Source organism: Canis lupus, chromosome 7, assembly GCF_011100685.1.
Source record: "Canis lupus familiaris isolate Mischka breed German Shepherd chromosome 7, alternate assembly UU_Cfam_GSD_1.0, whole genome shotgun sequence".
In the NCBI taxonomy this organism is placed as follows: domain Eukaryota; kingdom Metazoa; phylum Chordata; class Mammalia; order Carnivora; family Canidae; genus Canis; species Canis lupus.
The window spans coordinates 39,381,541-39,405,983 of NC_049228.1; the positions used below are offsets into that span (position 1 = coordinate 39,381,541).

At 36.4% G+C, this 24,443-nt stretch overlaps 1 protein-coding gene across 18 annotated transcripts in view; it reads right to left on the reverse strand.

Annotated features, from left to right (window-relative positions):
• Positions 1-24,443, reverse strand: part of DNAH14 (dynein axonemal heavy chain 14) — a 333,811-nt gene that overhangs the window by 119,126 nt on the left and 190,242 nt on the right. For all 18 annotated transcript variants that reach the window (XR_005362291.1, XR_005362292.1, XM_038542857.1 and 15 more), the window contains 2 exons: positions 13,907-13,991; positions 11,278-11,519 (listed from right to left, as the gene is read on the reverse strand). Coding sequence is in view for 16 of the 18 variants with exons in the window: in XM_038542857.1 (XP_038398785.1) it covers positions 11,278-11,519; positions 13,907-13,991 (327 nt within the window). In the remaining 2 variants the exon portion in view is untranslated. The remainder of the gene's footprint in view (positions 1-11,277; positions 11,520-13,906; positions 13,992-24,443) is intronic.

Consider the following 24,443-nt stretch of genomic DNA (forward strand, 5'->3'; position numbering starts at 1 on the left):
TATGGACATTTTAACAGTATTAGCTCTTTTAATCCATAAGTACAAAATATTTATTTGTCTCCTGTTGGATTCATCAATGTCTTATAATTTTCAGCATACTGATCTTTTATCTCCTTCGTTAATTCATTCCTAGGTATTTCACTTTTTGGTGCACTTGTAAATAGATGCACTATTTTCTTAAACTCTTGTTCACCTAGTTTATGGTTAGTGCACAGAAACACAAGTAATTTTGTATGTGATTATGAATCCTGTAACTTTACTGAATCTGTTTATTAGTTCTAAAATTTTTTTGGTAGACTCTTTAGGATGTTCTGTATATAAGACCATATCATCTGCAAACAGAGACAATTTTACTTCTTCCTTTCCAATCTGTATGCCTTTTACTTCTGTTTCTTCTTGTCACACTTTTCTTTCTTTTTTTAAAGATTTTGTTTATTTATTTGAGAGAGTGAGCAAGACAGAGCATGAACTAAGGGAGGGCAGAGGGAGAGGGAGGAGCAGGGGTTTGGGGCTTAATCCTAGGACTCTTGAGATCATGACCTGACTGAAGGCAGATGCTCAACCGACTGAGCCACCTAGGCACCCCTTCATCACTCTTTTCTCTCTTTTTTTTTTTTTTTAAGATTTTATTTATGAGAGAGAGAGAGAAAGAGGCAGGCAGAGACACAGGTAGAGGGAGAAGCAGGCTCCAGGCAGGGAGCCCAATGCGGGACTTGATCCGGGGACTCCAGGATCACGTCCTGGGCCAAAGGCAGGTGCTGAACCACTGAGCCACCTAGGGATCCCTTCATCACTCTTTTCAAAGATGTTTTATTTTCTCTCATATTTTTTCCTTATTTGCATTATGCTAAGCACACTCTTTAATCCCTATCACTTATTTGACACCACCCTCCATCCACTTTCCCTCTGGTACCATCAGTGTGCTCTCTACAGTTAAGAATTTGTTTCTTGGCTTGTGTCTCTTTTTCCATTTGTTTTATTTCTTAAATCCCACATATGAGTGAAATAATATGGTATTTGTCTTTCTCTGAATGACCTATTTTGCTTAGAACAATACTCTCTAGCTCTATCCATGTCATTGCAAGTGGCAAGATCTCATTCTTTTTATGGCTGAGTAGTATTCCATTATATATGGATATATATGTATATATATCCCTCACATCTTCTTTTTCCATTCATCAGTTGATAGATACTTGGGGCTGCTTCCACATTTTCGCTATTGTAAATAATGCTGCGATAACCATCATGGTGCATGCATCTCTTTGAATTAGTGTTTTTTTTTTTTTAAATATTTTGGGAGTAAATACCCAGTAGTGTGATTCCTGGATTGTAGGGTAGTGCCATTTTTAATTTTTTTGAGGAATGTCAATACTGTCTTCCACTGTGGCTGTTCCAGTTTGCATTTCCACCAATGATGCATGAGTTTTCTCCACATCCTGGCTGACACTTGTTTCTGATGCTTTTGATTTTAGCCATTCTGACAATTGTGAGGAGATATCTCATTGTGGTTTTGGTTTTCATTTCTCTGATGAGGAGTGATGTTGAGCATCTTTTCATGTGTTTATTGACCATCTGGATACCTTCTTTGGAGAAATGCCTGTTCAAGTCTTCTGCCCATTTTTAAATTGGATTATTTGTTTATTGGGTTTGAGTTGTATCAGTTCTTTATACATTTTGGATACTAACCCTTTATCAGGTATGTTATTTGCAAATATCTTCTCCTATTCCATTAATCGCCTTTTAGTTTTTGTTGTTTCCTTTGCTGTGCAGAAGCTTTTTACTTTGGTTAGTTTATTTTTACTTTGATTTCTAACTAGAAAAATGTTGCCATAGTCCACGTCAAAGAGGTTACTGTCTGTGTTCTCCTCTAGGATTTTTATAGTTTCAGGTCTCACAACTAGGTCCTGGATTCATTTTGAGTTTATTTTTGTGTATGGTGTAAGAAAGTGGTCCAGTTTAATTCTTCTGCATGTGGCTGCCCAGTTTTCCCAACATCATTTATTGAAGAGACTGTGTTTTCCCCTTTGCATTTGCTTTCCACTATGTTGAAGGCGTACTGACCATATAACTGTGGGTTTATTTTTAAAAATTTTATTTATTTATTTGAAAAATAGAGAATGCACAAGCATGGGGAGGGAAAAAGGGAGAGAGAGAATCTCCCTCTGAGCAGGGAGCCCAATGCAGGGCTCGATCCCAGGACCCTGAGATCATGACCTGAGCTGAAGGCAGATACCCAACTGACTAAGCCACCCAGGTGCCCTAATTGTGGGTTTATTTCTGGACTCTCTATTCTGTTCTATTGATATATGTGCTTATTTCTGTGCTAGTACCATAATGCTTTATTACAGTTTTGTAATATAACTTGAAGTCTGGCATTGTGATAATTCCTATTTTGTTTTTCTTTTCAAGATTTATTTGGCTATTTGAGGTCTTTTGTGGTTCCATACAAATTTTAGGACTGTCTGTTCTAGCTCTGTGAAAAATTTCATTGATATTTTGATAGGGATTGCATTAAATATGTAGATTGCTTTAGTCAGTATAGACATTTTAACAATATTTGTTCTTCCATTCCATGAGCATGGAATGTCTTTGTATTACTTTGTGTCATTTTCAGTTTCTTTTATCAGTGTTTTGTAGTTTTCAGAGTACAAATCTTTTATCTCTTCAGTTAGGTTTATTCCTAGATTTTTTATTGGTTTTGGTGAAATTGTAAATGAGACTGCCTTCTTAATTTCATTTTCTGTTGCTTCATTATTAGTGTATAGGAACACAACAGATTTCTGTACACTGATTTTGTATTCTGTCACTTTACTGAATTCACTTATCAGTTCCAGTAGCTGGGTGGAGTCTTTATGGTTTTCTATATGTCATTTCATGTCATCTGCAAATAGTGAGAGTTTTACTTCTTCCTTACCAATTTGGATGCCTTTTATTTCTTTAGATTGTCTAATTGCTGTGCCTAAGATTTCTAGCACTATGTTGAATAAGAGTGGTAAGAGTGGACATCCTTGTCTTGTCTTGCTCCCGACCTTACAGGAAAAGCTCAGTTTTTTCATGACTGAGTATGATGTTGGCTGTGAGTTTTTCATATAAAGCCTTTATTATGTTGATGTATGGTCCCTCTAGACCTACTTTGCAGTTATTTATTTTTGTTGCCTAATTAAAAAAATTTTTTTTAATTGCAGTTCAATTTGCCAACATATAGCATAACACCCAGTGCTCATCCTGTCAAGTGCCTCCCTCAGTGCCTGTCACCTGGTCACCCCAACCCCCCGCCCACCTCCCTTTCCACCACCCCTTGTTCGTTTCCCAGAGTTAGGAGTCTCTCATGTTCTGTCACCCTCACTGATATTTCCCACTCATTTTCTGTCCTTTCCCCCTTTACTCCCTTTCACTATTTTTTTATATTCCCCAAATGAATGAGACCATATAATATTTGTCCTTCTCCAAATGACTTAGTTCACTCAGCATAATACCCTCCAGTTCCATCCACATAAACAAATGGTGGGTATTTGTCATTTCTAATGGCTGAGTAATATTCCATTGTATATATAGACCACATCTTCTTTATCTATTTATCTCATGATGGACACCAAGGCTCCTTTCACAGTTTGGCTACTGTGGACATTGCTGCTATAAATTGGGGGGCAGGTGTCCCGGCGTTTCATTGCATCTGCATCTTTGGGGTAAATACCCAGTAGTGCAATTGCTGGGTCGTAGGGCAGTTCTATTTTTAACTCTTTGAGGAACCTCCACACAGTTTTCCAGAGTGGCTGTACCAGTTCACATTTCCACCAACAGTGCAAGAGGGTTCCCCTTTCTCCACATCCTCTCCAACATTTGTTGTTTCCTGTCTTAATTTTCACCATTCTCACTGGTGTGAGGTGGTATCTCATTGTGGTTTTGATTTGTATTTCCCTGATGTGTTGCCTAGTTTTTCTGGTTAGAACTTTCAGTATCATATTGAATAGGAGTAGTGAGAACCCTTGTTTTATTCTTGATCTTAGAGGAAGAGCTTTCACTCTTTAACCATTGAGTATGACATTAGCTGTAAGCCTCTTATATATGGCCTTTATAGTGTTGAGATATGTTAATTCTTTTTTTAAGATTATTTATTTATTCATGAGAGAGAGAGAGACAGAGAGACAGAGAGACAGAGACACAGGCAGAGGGAGAAGCAGGCTCCATGCATGGAGCCCAATGTGGAACTTGATCCCAGGACTCAAGGATCATGCCCTAGGCTGAAGGCAGGCTGTAAACTGCTGAACCATCCAGGCATCCTGAGATATGTTAATTCTATAGCAAATTTGTTCAGAGTCTTTATCATGAGATGATGTTGGATTTTTGTTAAATGCCTTTCCTGCATCTATTAAAAATATGATGTTGATCTTTTATTTTGTTAATGTGTCATATCACATTTATTGGTTTGCATAAATTGAACCATCTTTGCATTCCAAATCCTGCATGATCAAAGTTTGTAATTTTTTAAATGTGCTATTGAATATAGTTTGTTCATTTGGCGGGGGCGGGGGGATTTTTCTATCTATATATATTAGGAATATTGGCTTGTAGAGTTTTTTGTTTGTTTTTGTGGTGTCCTTATCTGATTTTAGCATTAGGGTAATGCTGCCTTGTAAAATGACTTTGTTAGTTTTCTTTGTCTTCAATTTTTTGGAAGATTTTAAGAAGGACTGGTGGTAATTCTTCTTCGGTGTTTGATAGAATTCACCAGTGAAGCCATCTGGTCCTGGACTTCTGTTTAATGGTAAGTTTTTGATTACTGATTCAATCCCATTATTCGTTTTGGGCTGTTCAGGTTTTCTATTTCTTCATGATTCAGCCTTGGTAGCTTGTATGCTTTTAGGAATGTCCCCACTTATTTTAGGCCTTTTGATTTGTTGGTGCATAGCAGTCTGTTGTGAACTTTTGTATTTTTTTTTGAACTTTTGTATTTCTATGGTGTCCATTGTAATGTTTTTTGATTTCTAATTTTATTTGAGTTTTCTCTTTTTTCCTTAATCTAGGTAAAGGCTTGTCAATTTTGTCTTTTTTTTTTTTTTTTTTTCAATTTTGTCTTTTTAAAAAACCTGCTCTTAGTTTCTGGTCTCTTTTAATTCATTTCTACTCTGATCTTGTTATTTCTTTCCTTCTGCTAACTTTAGGCTTAGCTTATTATTCTTTTCCTTTTTCTTTGACATGTAAAGTTAGATTATTTGAGATCTTTCTTTTATCACCATGTAGGCATTTATTGCTATAAAATTCTTTCTAAGAATTTTTTACCGAAACCCGTAAGTTACAGTATGTTGTGTTTTCATTTTTGTTTTTTCAACGTTTAATAATTTTTTCATTGATTTTTCAGAAGTGTGTTATTTAATTTCTACATATTTTAAATTTTCTAGTTTTCATCAAGGTATTGATTTCTAGTTTCATTTCGTTATGGTCAGAAAAGATAGTTAATATAATTTTTCATCTTATTAATTTGTTAAGACTTGTTTTGTAACCTAACATTTGACCTACACTGGAGAATATTCCATATGTGCTTGAGAAGAATGTGTATTCTGCTGCTATTGGATTGAATTCTCTATGTCTGGTAGGCCCATTTTTCCTAAAATATAGCTCAGTTCCAGTATTCATTATTGATTTTTCTCTCTGAACAATCTATCCATTGTTTAAAGTAGGGAAATAAATTCCCCTACTATTAATGGACTGGTCTCTATTTCTTCAGATCTTCACTCATTTATCATCACATAATGACCTTGTCTGTGTTACACTTTTTGGCTTAAAGTCTATATTGTCTAATATAAATATAAATATAGCTTAGCTACACCTGCTTTCTTTCAGTTTGCATTGAATATTGCTTCCCAACCCTGCAATCTGAGCCTCTGTGTGTCCCTGAATCAGAAGTGAATCTCCTGTAGGCAGCATATAGTTGATTTTGTTTTAAAAAATCCATTTATATACTCTATATCTTTTGATTGCAGAATTTAATACATTTACTTTTAAAGTAATTTTGAAAAGCAAAGACTACTATCATCTGATTGTTTTCTGGCTGTTTTGTGGTTCCCTTGTTGTCTCTTCCTCTCTTCCTTTGTTTCCCTAGTGGTATGCTTTAATTTCCTTTTCTTTATCTTTTATGTATCTACTATTGGTTTTTGGTTTGTGGTTACCATGACACATAAAACATCTTTTAAGCTGATAACAATTTAGTTTCCATCACATGAAAAAACTCTTGTACCTTCCCTTCACATTTTATGTTTTCCATGTCTCAATTTACCTCCCTTTATACTGTGTATCTATTACACATCTAAGTAGCTATAGAAATTTTAATGTTTTTGTGTTTTAATTTTTATACTAGAGTTCAGTGATTCACACACACATTACAGTATTAGAGCATCTGAGTTTGACTATATACTTACCTTTACCAATGTGTTTTATAATTTCATGTTTTCCTGCTACTAATTAAGATTTTCACTTCAGTTTGAAGAACTCCTTTTAGCATTTCTAGTGGTGATGAACTTCCTCAGCTTATTTGTTTGGGAAAGTCTTTCTCTCCATTTCTTCTTCTTCTTTTTTTTTAAAGATTTTATTTATTTGAGAGAGAGAGAGAAGAGAACAAGCTCATGAGAGAGAGTACAAGCAGGGAGAAGAGCAGAGGGAGAGGGAGCCCAATGCAGCCTTCAGTCCCAGGACCCTGAAATCATGACCTGAGCAGAAGGCAGACACTTTACCAACCAAGGCACTGAGGTACTCCTCTCCTTCATTTCTCAAGGACAACTTTGCAGGGTGAAGTATTCCTGGTTGGCAGTTTTTTCTTTCAGTACCCTGAATAGATCATCCCACTCTCTCCTGGCCTCCAAGATTTGTGCTGAGAAATTTGCTGAGCCTTATGGGGTTCCTTGTATGTGGGCAATTTTTTCCTTTGCCTGTGTTCAAATTCTCTTTCTTTAGACAGCTTTTATTATAATGTGTACGAGAACATTTTTTGGATTGAAATTACTGGGGGTGGGGGGAATCTCTGAAGGTATCTAAATCCCTTCCCAGACTCAGTAAGTTCTCAGCCATTATTTCTTTAAATAAGGTTTCTGCTCCTTTCTCCCTCTCTTCTCCTTCTAGGACTCCCATAATGTGTACATTTTTAAAAATGGTGTTGCATATTTCATAGCCTTTCTTCATTCTTTTTTTCTTTTTTCTCCTGTAAGAGGATAATTTCAAATGACCTGTTTTCTGTCTTGGAGACTCTTTCCTCAGCTTGATCCAGTTGGCTGTTGATGTTCTATTCCATTCACTGTATTCGCCAGCTCCATAACTTCTGTTTGGTTCTGCTCTGATTCCTGTCTCTCTGCTAAACTTCTCATTTCGTGTATTGTTTTCCTAATTTCATTGAATTGCTTTCCACTGTTGTCTTTTAGCTCATTGGGCTTCCTCAAAAAAACTATTTTGAATTTTTTTATTGTGCAAGTCACAAATCTCTGTTTCTTTGGGGTCAGTTACTAGAGAAATATTGGACTCCTTTGGTTGTCATGTTTCCTCAGTTTTTCGGGTTCCTTGAAGTCCTTCGTTGTGGTCTCCGCATTTGAAGAGGCAGTCTTCTCCAGTCTTTACTGGCTGTGGGAGAGACAGAAATAACTCCCTTCAACTGTTAAGGATTCTAAAGTCTTTTCTATGGGTATTCTTGTCCCACACTTCTTGCTCTCTCCTGTTGGGTGATGTTTAGGCATGTATGCCTTCTCTCCATCTGGCCAGGCCAGGCCAGGTGCTGACAGCCTCCTTGTTGCTGTCCCTAGGGTGATGCTGGGCTGTGTTTGTGTCGTCTCTCTCAATCCTATAGTCAGCCTGGTTCTCTACTAGCCATCTGTAAAGGCTCACTTCTGTTCCCGTCTGGGATGCACACAGGGCACCTAGTTAAGGGTGTTTATGGGTGAGGCTAATGCAGTGCTGGGGAGCCCATGAGCCAGTTCAGGGTATCCTCAGGCAAGGTGTCCCCAGCAGCTCATGGGAAGACCTCCTGTTGGGAGTCCTAAAGATGTTTAGTAGGATTTGTGTCTCTTTAATATGTTCCATTCTGAGCCCTGGCTGCTGTCCTCCCAGCCACTCACTGACCTACAGTCAGGTAGTTCACAATTCACTACTTTATATGGGGCTAAAGAAAAATGGGCCTCTTTGGCAGTGGGCTGTGCTGCCAAGGGGAGGGTGATACAAGTGAAGAACTGAGAAACAGATCTATGTATACTAACAAATATATACACATCTATTTTATTTCTGCATATCAAGAAAGGAAAGCATGAATTCAGACTAATAAAGCCTTTCTGTAAGTGTTCTATTGCTGTTGTAATAAATTACACCAACTTAGGGGCCTTAAAACAACATAGATTTACTCTTATAGTTTTAGAGGTCAGAAGTCCAATCTGTTTGGCACTGGGTTAAAATCAAAGTGTTGGCAGGACTGCATTCCTTTGGAGGCTCTCAAGGAGAATCCCTTTCTTTGCCCTTTCCAGCTTAGGGCAGCCACCGTCAGTCTTTGGCTTGGGATCTCTTCCTCCACCTTCAAAGCCAGCAACCACACAACTGTGTCACTTCAAGCTCTGCTTTCCTCCTTACACTCCTGCCTCCTTCTTCATCATTAAGGACTCATGTAATTACATTGGCCCCCGTAAGATAACCCAGGATAATCATCCCATCTCAAGCTCCTTAACTTAATCACACCCTCAAACTCCCTTGTGCTATGAGATAGAATACTGACAGGTCCCAAGGAATAGGATGTGGGAAGCTCAGGAAAGCCATTATTCTGCTCTATCATCATCCAACAAGAGGGTTCATTCGAACATTCGTCCTTTACTTTCTTTCTCTGTTGTTTTATCTCTTGCAACTAAGAACTAGTTTGTGAGGAAACAGTGTCAGATGAGGGACTAACCTGTCCTCATCAGATTCTGCCCTAAGTTTAATATCCATCGATGTTCTTGCCTGATCTAATCTTTAGCTATGATGGTTGCAGTGGATATACTGTCTATAGAATGGAACTGTTGTCCTAAACCACACAGATAATTTTCACAAATTTAATAATTAGTTAAAGGTAACTAGCAGAAACAAGGTAACAGCCACCAATTAACAAGACTTGAATGACTAGAATTATCAGATGCATATTCTAAGACAGCCATGTTTACTATGTTTAAATAAAAGCAAGATGGAAAGTACCTATGAAGAACAAAAAATTCTAAAAAGTGACACAGCCTATTTGAAAAGGACCCAAACAGACCTTCCAGAAGTGAGACAGAAATGCTTAGCAGCAACAAAACCAGGACCATACGTCATGGGGAAGCCCTTGCAGCATTACCATTTGTAATGTCAAATGCAAACCCGCAAAAGAACAGATGAAATTTTTACGATTAAGCTTAATAAGAAACAGGCAAAGTCAATATGAAGAAAAGTTAAAAACATTTTTTCCTAGGTTTTAATTTACAAATTCTTTCTTTGATGGTGCCAAGAGTAGAGTTGATCCAGGCTACCAACTTTTACTTGAATGATTACAGAATTTCTATTTGGTCTTTTCTCATAGCCATATGTTGTCTTCATTTCTACTTTTTTTTGTGTGTGCTTCATATATGCTTATTTATTTAAAAATTGATCCATCTCTTTATCTTTCCAAAAAAAGAACCCTAAACACACTTATATTAAAGTCTCTGCTAGGCTATAATAATTTCATCTGGAATGAGTTCATATTATGATAGGTGATTTTATTGGTATACTGTTTTGTCTGAATTGTTTTGTGTTTTACAATTTAGTTTGCAGGATGACTACAAGTGGGAGGTTTATGGACTCTCTTTTCTTCTCTTATTTTCATTCTGATGGTTTTGTACTTTTTTTAATGACTGCTACCACCTGCGTCTCCTTTCATTCCTACATCTGTGCTCCAAAGTAGCTTTCCTATGGTACCTCAGATGACAAAACACAATTTCTTATTCATCATTTTAAGATGAACAGTCTAACATAACATAAAACTTATTGATTTGTCTTTAGGTTCACAGGGAGAAGAAATAACGGAATTTGGGGGTTTTCTGCCTGAAAAATCAAGGCAGTTTATTTATCTTCAAAGTTAGCAACATCAAGTTGAACCAGTAAGTTCAACAACAAATTAACATGCAATGCTTTGATATTAAAAGTTAATTTCCAGGACACCTGGGTGGCTCAGTTGGTTAAGCATCTGCCTTTGGCTCAGGTCATGATCTTGAGGTGCTGGGATTGAGCCCTGCCTCGGGCTCCTCACTCAGTGGGGAGTCTGCTTCTCCCTCGGCTCCTTCCCCACAACCCCACTTGTTCTCTCTCTCTCTCTCTCTCTCTCTCTCTCTCAAATAAAGCCTTTAAAAAATAGTTAATTTGCATAGGAAATAACATACAACTTTGTGATTAAAGATACCTTAAATAGAGCTATTACAAATAACTTCAAAAGGATACCTCAAGAATCACATCATATAAACCAGTAGAATTTGTAATTTTGGTAAAATTTTTTTAGGTTTCATCTTTATTTAACAAAGTTCTTCTAAATATATTCATGTCCAGTATTATGAGTCTTTTTGGTACCTGCACCAAGGATCTCTTCATCTGTTCACAGTTCCTTTAATCAGTAACAGCTAATTGGGAAGGCTTACTCTTTCAGAATATTAGGATTCCATTTGTTAGAACTGACTAAAAACACATATAATAAATATAAAACATATAAACACATATAATAAATCTAACTTCATAAAATAATTTTAAAAATTTTAGTCTTTAGAAAGTAAATGAAACAAACTATACATAAGTTCCTGGTGTGTGATGATATGTATAACACAGATCCAGCTTATAGGGCTGATGGGCTCAACTGGGCTGAGGTCATAGTTTCAAGGCTTTATCTTTGTTCTTCCACCTACTTGTGTTACAATTTCGTTTGAAACAAGAATGAACCAGTAATCTAAGTTACTTCAGCCTCTTTTTGCTGGAGTTAAGGGTACTGGAGTGTGCTTTTATCTTTAATTTCACAGTTTAAAAGATGAGCCTTTCAATATGAGCCCAACCATAAAGAGTCTCAAACTAATTTTTTAGGGGGGTGGGCAGAGGAAGAGAATCCATCTCACAACATGAGCTTACGACCTGAGCCAAAATCAAGAGTCAGACACTTAACCAACTGAGCCCACCCAGGTGCTCCTCTTTTTAAAAAAATTTTAACCAACTGAGCTGCCCAGATGCCCCCAAAGTAATACTCTAAAGTAAACATAATTATGACTGCTGCCCCCCAGAACTTACCTACTTGTGGATTGCTTTCAAATAATTCATGCACAAGATTGTCAAAATCATAGGTCACTTTGGCAGGCGAACTAGACTCATGGCTTGAATAAAGTACTGTGTCATCTTCATGCTCATCCTCACGCATTAAAGTTCCTCCAAATGCCCATGTAAATGCAAATACGAAGAGCTTTTGAATCATTATTTTTAATTTATCAGGATTCTTCTCCAGATACCATGTATTTTCAGCTCTAGGGTAGACACTGTGAAAATTAAGAATTTTAGAAGAAAGTTCAATGATTTCAATATCATATCAAAGTTTCATTATTAAAAATTAAAATAGGTATTGACACAAATGTTTTAAGGTTAATGTACAGTTTTCTATGATAAATCAAGCTACTATTATGCACTGCTACTATTTTTAAAGTACCACTTCTGTAGGAGGTTTGCAGTTAACCTTTATTTCATTTATTTAGTACATATGATTCACTTTTGTTTTATTTATTACATCAATTTATTAATTGAGAGTTTACCCTTCTTTTGGGAGATTATCTGGTAATTCTCCATTTCATGTACAAAAACAGAAGCAAATGTACTGTACTCCTCTCAACCAAGTTCTAGAGGCTGATTTAGTTTAACCTGGCTAAAGCCAGGTAATGTGAGTCTGGGGGGAGTCTTGTCCGTCCAGGCTGGGCCAACAAGATCACTCTGGTCGGTGGGGCCCTGAGATTCTATGAGACAGGGCTGACAGTGAAGGGATTGAATGAGAGGTCTGGGCTTGATTTCAAGGCATTTAAAATAGTTCAGGATTTAGCATTATCATAAAATTAATTCTAAATTATGAAAACCCTAAAAAAGTATCACTGAACTAAAACTTATTGGCAATCATTAATGTACAATGCACATGTACAATTCTATTTAAATTTCTAGTCAGGTGTAATAAATAGTTCATTCAGTGAGTATTTACTGCATCCCTACTATGTATCAGTTACTCTGGACACGCTCCCTTATCTCCAGAACAAGAACATGCTTACTAAGCCATGATGTGTGTAAGGAATAGGTAAACATGCCGTGAGGAGCAGTGGGAATCAGGGACAGCCTTTGCGGACACGTGACAGGACGACTGAGTGAGATTTGGCAAAATGGTGGATGATGAACATTTTGAGCAGAAGGACACATGTGCCAAGACCATGAGGTCAAAGGATCAAGGCTAGTGAGGAACTACAACAAAAAGCCTGTGTCCCCAAAGCCCATGTAGTGAATGCAGCAATGGGTAGGGCTTTCGTGCTCTATCACGGCTTCTTTTCTTCCATTCTTAGTGTAATGGGAAATCATGAAACGCCTCTAAAAGGAGGCGCATTAAACGCCTCTAAAAAAAGAAACATTCTAATTTATTATTTATTTATTGTAGTGTATGTTTTTTAAAAAATTGAATGTCTGCATATAAATACCAGAAGACATGTACAAGCATATTAATCATGGTAGCAGTTATAATAACAAAAATTGAAAACAACATATATGTCTATCAACAGGTTGTAAGTTGTAACATAGTTATACAATGGCCTATTAGACAGCAGTGAAATGAATGAAGAATCCTTATATCCGATGAATTAATCATAGGAACATAACACTGAACAAAAAAATGTAAGTCATACAAGAACATGGTGATTCTACTAAAGTTTAAAAACATGCAAAGGTGAAAAATATATTGTTTGGAAATATATTGATAAACACAAAATCCAGGTTAGTAGTCACCTCCAATGATGAGATGGCATAAGATCTAGATAGGTACACAGAGGACTTCAAAGATAGATTATAAAGTTTTTCTAGAATTGTGTGGTGTATATAGGGATGATTGTGTATTATTCCTTATATCTTGCACATACTTCACAAATATTCTTTTATGGCTACTCACAGCCTAATAAAAATTTAAAATAATTTATTGTTGCCATGTTGAGAATGGGCTGGAAGAACTGGGAAAACCAACTGGGAGACTCTTGCTACAGGGCAGGCAGGAAAGAGTGATGGTTTGGGCAGGATGTGGAATTGAAGGCAGAGTTGACAGGCAGAGTAAAAACCATATTGAAATGTTGTCATTTAAAAGAAAATGTGACGTGAATGTGTCAGGGCCTCGTACCTTTTAATGGAATGTAGAAAACCCTCAGCTGTGGCTCTCCTGTCCATTTTTGTAAAATGGCAGACTTGTAGAGATAGTAATTTCTGTGGCTATAATCTATTGAGCACTTACTATGTACCAGGCACTATTCTAGACATGTAGCACATTGCATTATTATCTAGTTTTATAAATGAGAAAACCAAAGCCTAAAAATAAATTGGTAACTGGATCAACATTTCTCAGCTCATAAATGGCAGATTCATGAAATAAACTCATGTCAATTTTATTCCTTTCTCAATTATGTACAGAACCTGCACAAATGTATTCATATTATCCATTTAAGTTGGCATCAAAATCTAATGATCTCATATTAAATACACAAGGACTCTATTCTAAGCTGCAATAAAATAAATTTAAGTGGATTGTGTTACTCTGAAGTCACAAAAGTCCTGGTTTATTGACAGGTAATCCTGTGCTTGCTTAAGTGTCTGGGATCTAGTAGGTACTTAAGCATGTCTGTGGAATTTAACTGACCTCTTTTTTGTATTCTTGAACTTGACAGAAACTTTTGAATGTGAAGAATGTGTCTTCTCGGTTGGAATGTCCTTCAAATCTTCACCTTAACAAGGAAAGAGTATTTTTCCACAGTGAACAAGAGACCCAAAATTTATCTGGTTACTTAGTGAGGTTTAACCTTCAAAATTGTTTGTAAATCATCACAGAACATCTTTCTTTTTTTTTTTTTTTTTTTTTTTTAGAACATCTTTCTTTCACATGCATTAGCAAGTAGCTACCTTATCAGACTTCAGTGAGAGTTACCTTTCTAAGAGGAGCAGAGAATGTACCTGCAATTGTCCAAAACGATTATTTATTTGAAGCATAAATTGACACTTTTTTCTTCTACCAACTTTTTTGTAAGTCTGATTGTTCCAACAGGAAAACTTTAGAATATTCAGGTAACTACCTCCAAATATGGCATACATTACAAACTAAATAGTAAATGGGTCCTAATGAAGAGCAGAGTAGAAAGAAAGCTGTATAATTTCAAATGATAAATTTACTAAAACAAACATCAAACAGGTGCACTTTAGGCAGGATGTATTCCTCTCCCTGGTTCCTGTCACCCTCTTGTTTTGTCCAGATCATGCAGGTCACAGAGGAACACAAAGGGTGATTATTAGGTTCTTCCTTCTAGCTTATTTTGTCTTTCATAATGTTTGTTTTCTTTGTATGAAAATAATATAGGCTTCTTGTAGAACTTATCATTCTATAGAATTTGACCACACTGATAGGTTAACAATGATTAAGTGTTGATGCATTTGAGCACTGGGTGTTATATGTTGGCAAATCGAACTCCAATTTAAAAAAATGTTGATGCATTATGGTCCTTTATATAAATACATAGTATTTAAATACTATATTTTAAAATTTAAACTCAAATCAAAAGTTAAAAAGAGAGTTGTCTTCTCATTCTGCTTTTTAAGTCTGTCTTCATGTCTTTCCATTGAAACATAACATTGTTGCACCATGGTTTATGAAGCTATTCTATTGATGGAATTCAGATTATTGCTGTTTTATGATTGTAAATAATGCTGCTATAAATAAAGTTCCTTGTGCACAAATCTGTACACTTCTGTGACTATTTCCTTATAATGAATTCATTCCTAGAATAAGAGATTCTAGGACACAGTACATTGATTTTTAAACATTTTTTTATTTGAGAGAGAGCACAGTGAGAGAGAGCACAAGTTGGAGGAGAGGCAGAGGGAGAAGCAAAATCCCTGCTGAGCAGGGAGCCCAACGTGGGACTCGATACCAGGACCCTGGGATCATGACCTGAGCCGAAGGCAGACAGTTAACTGACTGAGCCATCAGGTGCCCCTATATTGATATTTTTAACATATATTGCCAGATGGCTCACCAAGAAAGGCTGAATCAATATATACATCAAATAGCTTCTGTGAGAGTTTATATGTTGATATATTCTGGTAATTGATGTGTTTTCTCCATTTGAAAATATTAGATGAAAATTTTATGCTATTTTCTTTTTTTTTAAGATTTTATTTATTTTTTCATGAGAGACACACAGAGAGAGGCAGAGACATAGGCAGAGGGAGAGGGAGAAGCAGGCTTCCTGTGGGGAACCTGATGTAGGACTCTATCTCAGGACTCTGGGATCATGCTCTGAGCCAAAGGCAGATGCTCAACCACTGAGCCACCCAGGCACCCTATGCTATTTCATTTTTTATTTTCAAATAAATGTTTCTTTATCTATAAGGTTAAACATTTCCTTAAGGATTTTATTTATTGGAAATGTTACTAGTTTTGAAAAGATCAGGGATTTTTTTACCTGTTCTCCTCTCTATCCTTCTAGCCACTGATAGCTTAGCTGAGAATGTTCAGGAAGGATACCCCATCTATGTACATATCGTAGGATGTGGAATAGTTCTGTGATAGTAGGCATGCCATTGGATATTTGAAGCTTTTTAGAAGGTCCTGAAAAACTGTGAGGAATAATTTTAAGAACTCATTTTATTAGGTGAAATATATGTAATGTCATATGATTTACCACTTTAAACCATTAAGTGTACAATTCAATGGCATCACATACATTTAGTTTTTGTGCAACCATCCCCACCATCCATCTCTAGAACCTTCCATAATCTCATACTGAAACTCTGTACCCATTAAACAATAACTCCCCATTCCTTTTCCCCCCAGGCCCTGGTAATCTCTACTCTAATTTCTGTTCCTATCAATTTACCTTTTCTTGTACCTCATATAAATGGATCCTTACAATATTTGCCCTTCTGTGACTGGCTTATCTCACTCAGCATGATGTCCTTAAGGTTCATTCATCTGTGCTGTAGTGACAGATTTCCTTTCTTTTTATGGCTGAATAATATCCATTTTTCTGCAGTAGACAGTTGACTTGTTTCTATCCCTTGGTATTGTGAATAGTACTGTTATGAACATGGGTGAGCAAATATCTGTGACAGTCTTTGCTTTAATTCTTTTGTGTATATACTCAGAAGGGGAATTGCTGGGTCAGGTGATAAGTTCATGTTCAATTTGCTTACAAATGGTCATACTGTTGTCTACAGTGGCTGCATCATTCCACATTATCACCAACAATGCAAAGGGTTCCAATTTCTCCATGTTCATGTCATGTTATTTTCTGATTTAAAAAAATTTTTTATAATAGCTATCCTAATGGGTGTGAAGTGATATCTCATTGTGGTTTTGATTTAATATGTTTGGTTTTTGCATTTATTTTTTTTAAGATTTATTTATTCATGAGAGACAGAGAGAGAGAAAGAGGCCGAGGGAGAATCAGGCTCCATGCAGGGAGCCTGACGTGGGACTTGATTCCACATCCCCAGGATCACAGCATGAGCTGAAGGCATTAAACCACTGAGCCACCCAGGCTGCCCTATGTTTAATTTTTCACATGCTTCTTGGCCATTTATATAGTTTTTGAGATATGTCCATTCAGGTCTTTTGTCCATTCTTAAATCAGGTTATCCTTTGTTTTTAAACTGAAGGAGTTCTTTATATATTCTGGATATTAATCCTTTATCAGATATGTAATCTGAAAATAATTTCTCCCAGTCTGAGCCTTTTTACACTATTGATAATTTAAACTAAAAATAAAACTGTAACATGGTTAAAAAAATATACAATATCTTTATGATATTTTTCATAAAAAACACTACTGAGTTTTGCCCATTGATCTAATATCTGGTGAACGTGCTGCAATCTCCAATTCTAATCAAATCCTGATTTTTGTTTTTGTTATAATAAATATGATTAAAGCCTCTGCCAACAATAACAACTTTTCCTCTTCCTATTTCTTAAAACTTTTTTCCCCTCTGTTGTTTAATTGACTGGTATCATGAAGGCCATATTGGATACTAATAGGAGTAAACACAGTATTAATATGAATTGTTGGAGAAGGCCATTGAGAGAACGTGACTGTTGTCTGACCCGCAGCTGAACCCCAAGGAACTGGGCATTTGTTACTCTCTGTTTTTATCCTCATAATGCACATTCTGCCTCCTGTTCCCATGTTACAAGCCACTTCAGGTATACCATTTTGAGAGAGCAATGGGTCATTGAGACCATCCAGAATGAATAGGGACTGAATCCTATTAAGGCCTCTATAGAAACCTGTAAGGTTCTTATGTGTTGATGTGGGGATCCACTCATCCTGTAGTCATTCAAGACAAGCCTTGGGTAAGTTCCCTTGCTTATTAAACAAGTAAGTTCCCTTGCTTATTAAAACTGCCACCCACCAACCTAGACTGGTCTGCCTCTTTCTTTGGTCTTTTCCTGCTTCCATGTGTAAGGGCTGGTTTTGAATTTCATCCAGGAAACTCCTGAGGTAACAAACTGACAATTGATGAGTCAGTCAGTCAGGAGACCAAAGAAATTAGACTTGGGAACAAGGCATCTGTCAGGAGACATTCCAGGTTAGCCATGAGCCTCTGTGGGGAGGGATGGCACACATGTTAGATGTTTACCAACTGCCACAGGAGTATGAGGAAACGCTGACAATGCTGGCTGTTTGAGAAACTGCACAGCACTGCAGCAAAGAAGGGATGTGAGTGGCTGCTGCTGTGGGCTGGCCTGTGTTGTGGGCAGCTGTGTGGGCCACTGATGCCTAACCAGAGTCTGAAGCTTGAGTTAGAAAGTTACAAGAACCCAGGTTAGCAAAGGATGTGCAGCTGTCCACCACTCTGCTAGCTTTGGGGCTGGCAGACACACAGGAGAGCAGGATAGGTGGAGACTTCAGCGTGCCATTTTACAAAGCAGGAAGGCACAAGGTCCACAGAGTAAGGTCTGCACCCTCTGACAAATCCTGATGGGGAATCAGAGGTAGAATAAGAGGTAGAATCACTGACAAAATGAGGATAGCAAAGGGGAGGAGGTTATGCTGATTGACAGTGAACAGATGGAACTGCCCCATGTCGCCTGACCCCTAAGACAAAGAGAAATTTTAAACAGTAATTACTCTGGACTTCTGATAATAAACATATGCCAAAACTTACATTGTCTCTCTGTCCCTTGAAAATGTAAATTTGATCATATCTTTAAAATGTAAGCCTCCTGGGAGAGAGAACTAAAGCAGTACCCACACTCATCTGAGCTTTGTGAAATCCAGAGGGCTCTGGAAGCTTCCTCATCCCAAATCCAGGCCTCACTGTCCATGAGAAAACTTGACAAACACAAATCTTAAGTCCTCTCCACAAATACTAGTTCAAAGCTTTTGGCCCTTCAGGTAGGTAACCATAAATTGTTCCATCTGCCACAGACACAATTTGAACCTAACTGTTATTTGTAAACAAGAGAGTTTCATTTTGTTTTACCAGATTCGTGGATAAATTTTACTATTAGAGCTATAGGGTCTTTGTGTCTGTCTGTATGTTTATGTTATGTGTACGGCCATACTATGTATAGATAACATTTTTCTATATCTAGATAACACTGTTAATACTAATTTTTTAAAGATATTATTTACTAGAGAGAGTGCATGAAGTGGGGGAGCAGAGGGAGAGGGGGAAGCAGACTCCCCGCTGAGCAGGGAGCCCAATGTGGGGCTCGATTCCACGACCCAGAGATCATGACCTGAGCCAAAGGCAGGAACCCAAATAATTGGAGCCACTCAGGTGCCTTCAAAATTAATTTATAAAAGATCTCTATTTAATTGCTTTAAAGGAAAATAAGCTTTAATATCAAGAATGAACTTATGTGAAACTAAAATTTAATTTTCTTTTGTCTGCTAAAAGGACAAAGTTTTCTGGGACTATTGATTTGTTCCTGATAGGATTATAGAAGGATTTTCTTTACCTTTTATTTTAAGTAATCTCCCTAGAAAACAAAGATTCTGGGAGCCTCTGGGTAGCTCAGTTAGTTAAGTGTCTGCCTTTGGCTCAGGTCATCTCAGGGTCCTGGGATTGAGTCCTACATCAGGTTTCTTGCTCAGTGGGGAGTCTACTTCTCTCTCTCCCTCTGCCTCTTCACCTTGCTTGTGCTCTCTCTCTCTCTCTCTTGCTCTCGTTCTCTCAAATAAATAAAATAAAATCTTAAAAAAAAAAAAAAGGAAAAAAAACAAAGATTCTGTGTTTTACCAAATAATCTCCCGGGATCAATGTTATCTTTATCAGGTCTTTGATTACTTAAGAAAATTGAGTCTTCTCTACTAAAAGGGTGAATTCTTTTTTTTTTTTTACAACTACATAGCTTTTTATTTGCCTCAAGTCTTTGTCATTTGGTTAAATTAATAACTAAATATTGTTTCACAAGGATATGATCCTTTTTAATCAAGCATTTGAAAACTTTGTGAAATTTCTGATAAACTTCCCCAAATCAAATTCTAAATGAAGACTTTTTGACCTTAAAATAAGTTTCTATAAAGAACTTATTAAACTCAACACCAAAGAAACAAACAATCCAATCATGAAATGGGCAAAAGACATGAAGAGAAATCTCACAGAGGAAGACATAGACATGGCCAACACGCACATGAGAAAATGCTCTGCATCACTTGCCATCAGGGAAATACAAATCAAAACCACAATGAGATACCACCTCACACCAGTGAGAATGGCGAAAATTAACAAGGCAGGAAACAACAAATGTTGGAGAGGATGCGGCGAAAAGGGAACCCTCTTACACTGTTGGTGGGAATGTGAACTGGTGCAGCCACTCTGGAAAACCGTGTGGAGGTTCCTCAAAGAGCTAAAAATAGACCTGCCCTACGACCCAGCAATTGCACTGCTGGGGATTTACCCCAAAGATACAGATGCAGTGAAACGCCGGGACACCTGCACCCCGATGTTTCTAGCAGCAATGGCCACAATAGTCAAATTGTGGAAGGAGCCTCGGTGTCCATCGAAAGATGAATGGATAAAGAAGATGTGGTTTATGTATACAATGGAATATTACTCAGCCATTAGAAACGACAAATACCCACCATTTGCTTCAACGTGGATGGAACTGGAGGGTATTACGCTGAGTGAAGTAAGTCAATCGGAGAAGGACAAACATTATATGTTCTCATTCATTTGGGGAATATAAATAATAGTGAAAGGGAATATAAGGGAAGGGAGAAGAAATGTGTGGGAAATATCAGAAAGGGAGACAGAACATAAAGACTCCTAACTCTGGGAAACGAACTAGGGGTGGTGGAAGGGGAGGAGGGCGGGGGATGGGGGTGAATGGGTGATGGGCACTGGGGGTTATTCTGTATGTTGGTAAATTGAACACTAATAAAAAATAAATTTATTAAAAAAATAAGTTTCAGATTTTCTTTCTTTCTTTTTTTTTTTAATATTTATTTATGATAGACATAGAAAGAGAGGCAGAGACACAGGAGGAGGGAGAAGCAGGCTCCATGCCGGGAGCCCGACGCCGGACTCGATCCCAGGACTCCAGGATCGCACCCTGGGCCAAATGCAGGCGCTAAACCGCTGAGCCACCCAGGGATCCCAAGTTTCAGATTTTCAAGAGGGTCCCTGGACCATTTCAAAAGATTTGATATTTCTCCCTATAAAAGTGAGATCTTCAACTAATTAGGCTTATTTGATATACTGAATTACACAGAAAGCATTATCAAATAAAAGTGTTACTAAATTTTCTCTAGGTTATATATAAACATATATATATTATTAATGTAAATATTCTAAAAATTATATTAAATTCCTAAAAATCTTATGAACTAGTATAATGTTATCATTTTAGTGATTTTTAAAAAGGATATTTAAAAAATCACCAAATTTCCATGTTAATTGCATTATAATGAACTCTCATCAAATCTTTAACCACAGCTGTTTTTAAGTCTTTTGTCACTTATAGACAGTTATGGTTTTACTCTAATGCTTCATGTTCCAGGAGAGCCACAGAAAAGACTCTATCATAAAGTACAGGTTTCTGATAGCTAACATTATACCACCGAATTGAGTAAGAATTTACAGTACTCCAATATAAAGCTGATGAATTCATAAAACTGAAACCAAAAGATCAAGATCAACACAAGTAATTATACTGAACTAAATGACCTGATGAGGATGATTATAATTTTTATGACTTTTTGTTTAAAATATTGTTGGTTCTTTTATAGTTTTATTTTTTCTGACTTAAAAAAGGAAACCTTTTCTCACTTCTCTTAGCAAATCAGCAATTTGCTAACCCATACCTTTGTTAACAAAGATAAAACATTTATATTTTTCTACCTGTCTAATCCCTCCAGAATCCAAAAGCTTTTTTTTATTAGAGAGAGTGCATGCATGCAAGTAGGGAGAAGGGGCAGAGGGAGAGAGAGAATCTTAAGCAGGCTCCACACTCCAGCAAGGAGCCCAACATGGGGCTCGATCTCATGACCCTGAGATCATGACCTGAGTCAAAATCAAGAATTGGAGGCTTAACACACTGATTCACCCTTGCACCCCACGACTTTTCCTTTTACAGATCATTTGGGAAAGTTTATATTTTACTTCAAAATTATCCATCTTAAATAGGTTTTCAAATTTATTGACATCTCATTAATATGGAAAACCAGACAGATATAGACTACTACCTACCACTCCAAACACTTAAGTATGGAAACAACTATAACAACAACTAACCATAGCTGAGCTAAAAGAAGGGGGAGGAGCTCCTTCAAATGTGTACACACATGAAAAAGTATTTGGCCAGAAAAAAGAATGAGGTCTTGCCATTTGTGGTAACATGGATGGACCTAGAGGGTATTGTGCTGAGTGACATAAGTCAGACAGAGAAAAACAAATATGGTATGATTTCACTTACATGTGGAACATAAAAGACAAACACATTTTAAAGAAGCAGAAACAGATCCATAAATACAGAGCACTGATAACTGTTAGAGAGGAGATGGTGGGGGGAATGGGCAGAGTGGGTGAACGGGAGTGGGAGACACAGGTTTCCAGTTATAGAATAAATATATCATGGGATGGAGGGTGCAGCACAGGGAATACAGTCTATGGAACTGTCATGATGTTGTGTGGTGACAGATGGCAGCTACACTTGTGGTGAGCACAGCATAATGTGTAGAGCTGTCAGATTACTATGTTGTATACCTGAACCTAATATAACACTGTGTGTCAACTACACTCAAAAAGACAGAAATTTTTAAAAATTGATAAAGTACAATTAAAATCTGAAAGACAATAGATAGCAAATCTGTTCAAATGGTATACGAAGGAAAACTACGAGAATAAAACCATGAAAAAAATCAATTTTTTCTTCATTATTATTGTATGTATATAAGAAGATGGATGTTAACTGAACCTAATGTATTAATCATTTCACAATAGATATAAATCAAACCATCATGCTGTGTGTCTTAAACTTATTCAGTGATGGATGTCATGATATCTCAATAAAATTGTAAAATAAATCTCAAATCATCAAACAATTCTTTTTACTGGAAGTGTGGATTTGAAAACTTCTTACCATTCTGTCTGTTTTTGATTTAAATATTTTGAGGCCATGTTGTTAATTATGTAATATTATGTATTGTTAATACATAAATGGCTCATAATTGTATTATTTTTTTAGTAGATAGTTACGATTACCAACAGAAAATGCCCTTCCTTTTTCCCTCCAGTTTTTAAAAAATATTTTATTTATTTATTTATTCATGAGAGACACAGGCAGAGGGAGAAGCAGGCTCTCCACGGAAAGCCCGATGTGGGACTCGATCCCGGAACTCCAGGATCATGACCTAAGGCAGACGCTCAACCACTGAACCACCTAGGCATTCCCTCTCCAGTGTTTTTAGCTTACAACTCCTTTTGTCTCCTATTACTATTGCCAACCCATATATAGATGAATATGTACATATAAAACATACATGGCAGGTACTGTTGATGGTTTTCTTGTATATTTTCCATTACTTTGCTTTCAATCTTTATTTCATTATGATTTAAGTGTGTCTTTTATAGTAGCGTTGAAAAATTGAATTTGAGAATCTATCTTCATTGCAATCATGATATATTTATCATTTTATTTGCAGTGTTTAAACATGTTGTTTCTCCCTTTTCTTAAGTTTCATTATTTTGATCACTGTTTTTATTGAACTGTTTTACCTTCATAGTATGACAGCTATACATTTCATAAAAGATACTTATTGTGCAATAGACAAAAGTATATAAAAAGTATAAATTAAACAATAAATGTTTTTTAATAGTCCATCCAGCTTAGGATATGAAGCATCACAAATATATCTGTAGACCTCTGGCTACCATTCTCTGTTGACATTCCTGTTTCCTGTAGATGTTATCAGGTTGAATTTGTTGTTTTATTATTTTCATGAGCAATGAAAATAATTTCAGTAGTAAGTCTCTTTAAAATACATAGTTTCACTTTCTATGACTTTAAAATTTTACATAAATTGTGTCAAATGTATGTACTTGTACAGTTCGCTTTATTCTACTCATTATGTTTGTGGATCATCAAGCATGTTGATACATGTAGCTTTTAATCCATGTACTTTATATATATTGGATATTTTGTTGGTTATTTGTGTTATAGTCTGGGGCTTGTCTTTCAAATTTTTGCTGCTTTTTGAGAAACACATAGTTTTAATTTTATACGGAAAAATACGTCAAGTGTAAATCCAATATCAATCAATTCAATATCATGAACAAATCCTACTATATTTCCTTCTAAAAATTCTCAAGTATCATTTTTTTCAACTAGACACTTTAACCTACCAGATTTATTTTTGTGTTTAATGGAGGCAAAAAGCCCTTTTAAAAAAATACAGATAATTAATTGATCCAACATAATTAAAATGTTTATTCTTATTCATCTGTTGTGCTACTTTTGTCATTTATTTTGTTTAAATCATCTCTGTTTTTCATGTTTTTTTTTCTTTAACCCCAGATATTTCTTCTGAGATAATTTTCATTCTACCTGAAGCACATACTTTAGAAGTTCCTTTAATTATGGTCTGTTATGGTGAACTCTCTCAAATGTTTTGTCTGAAAATACAAGTGGTCTTTATCATTTTAAAATGGAAGGCAAACTGACTACCACTTCTGAATTA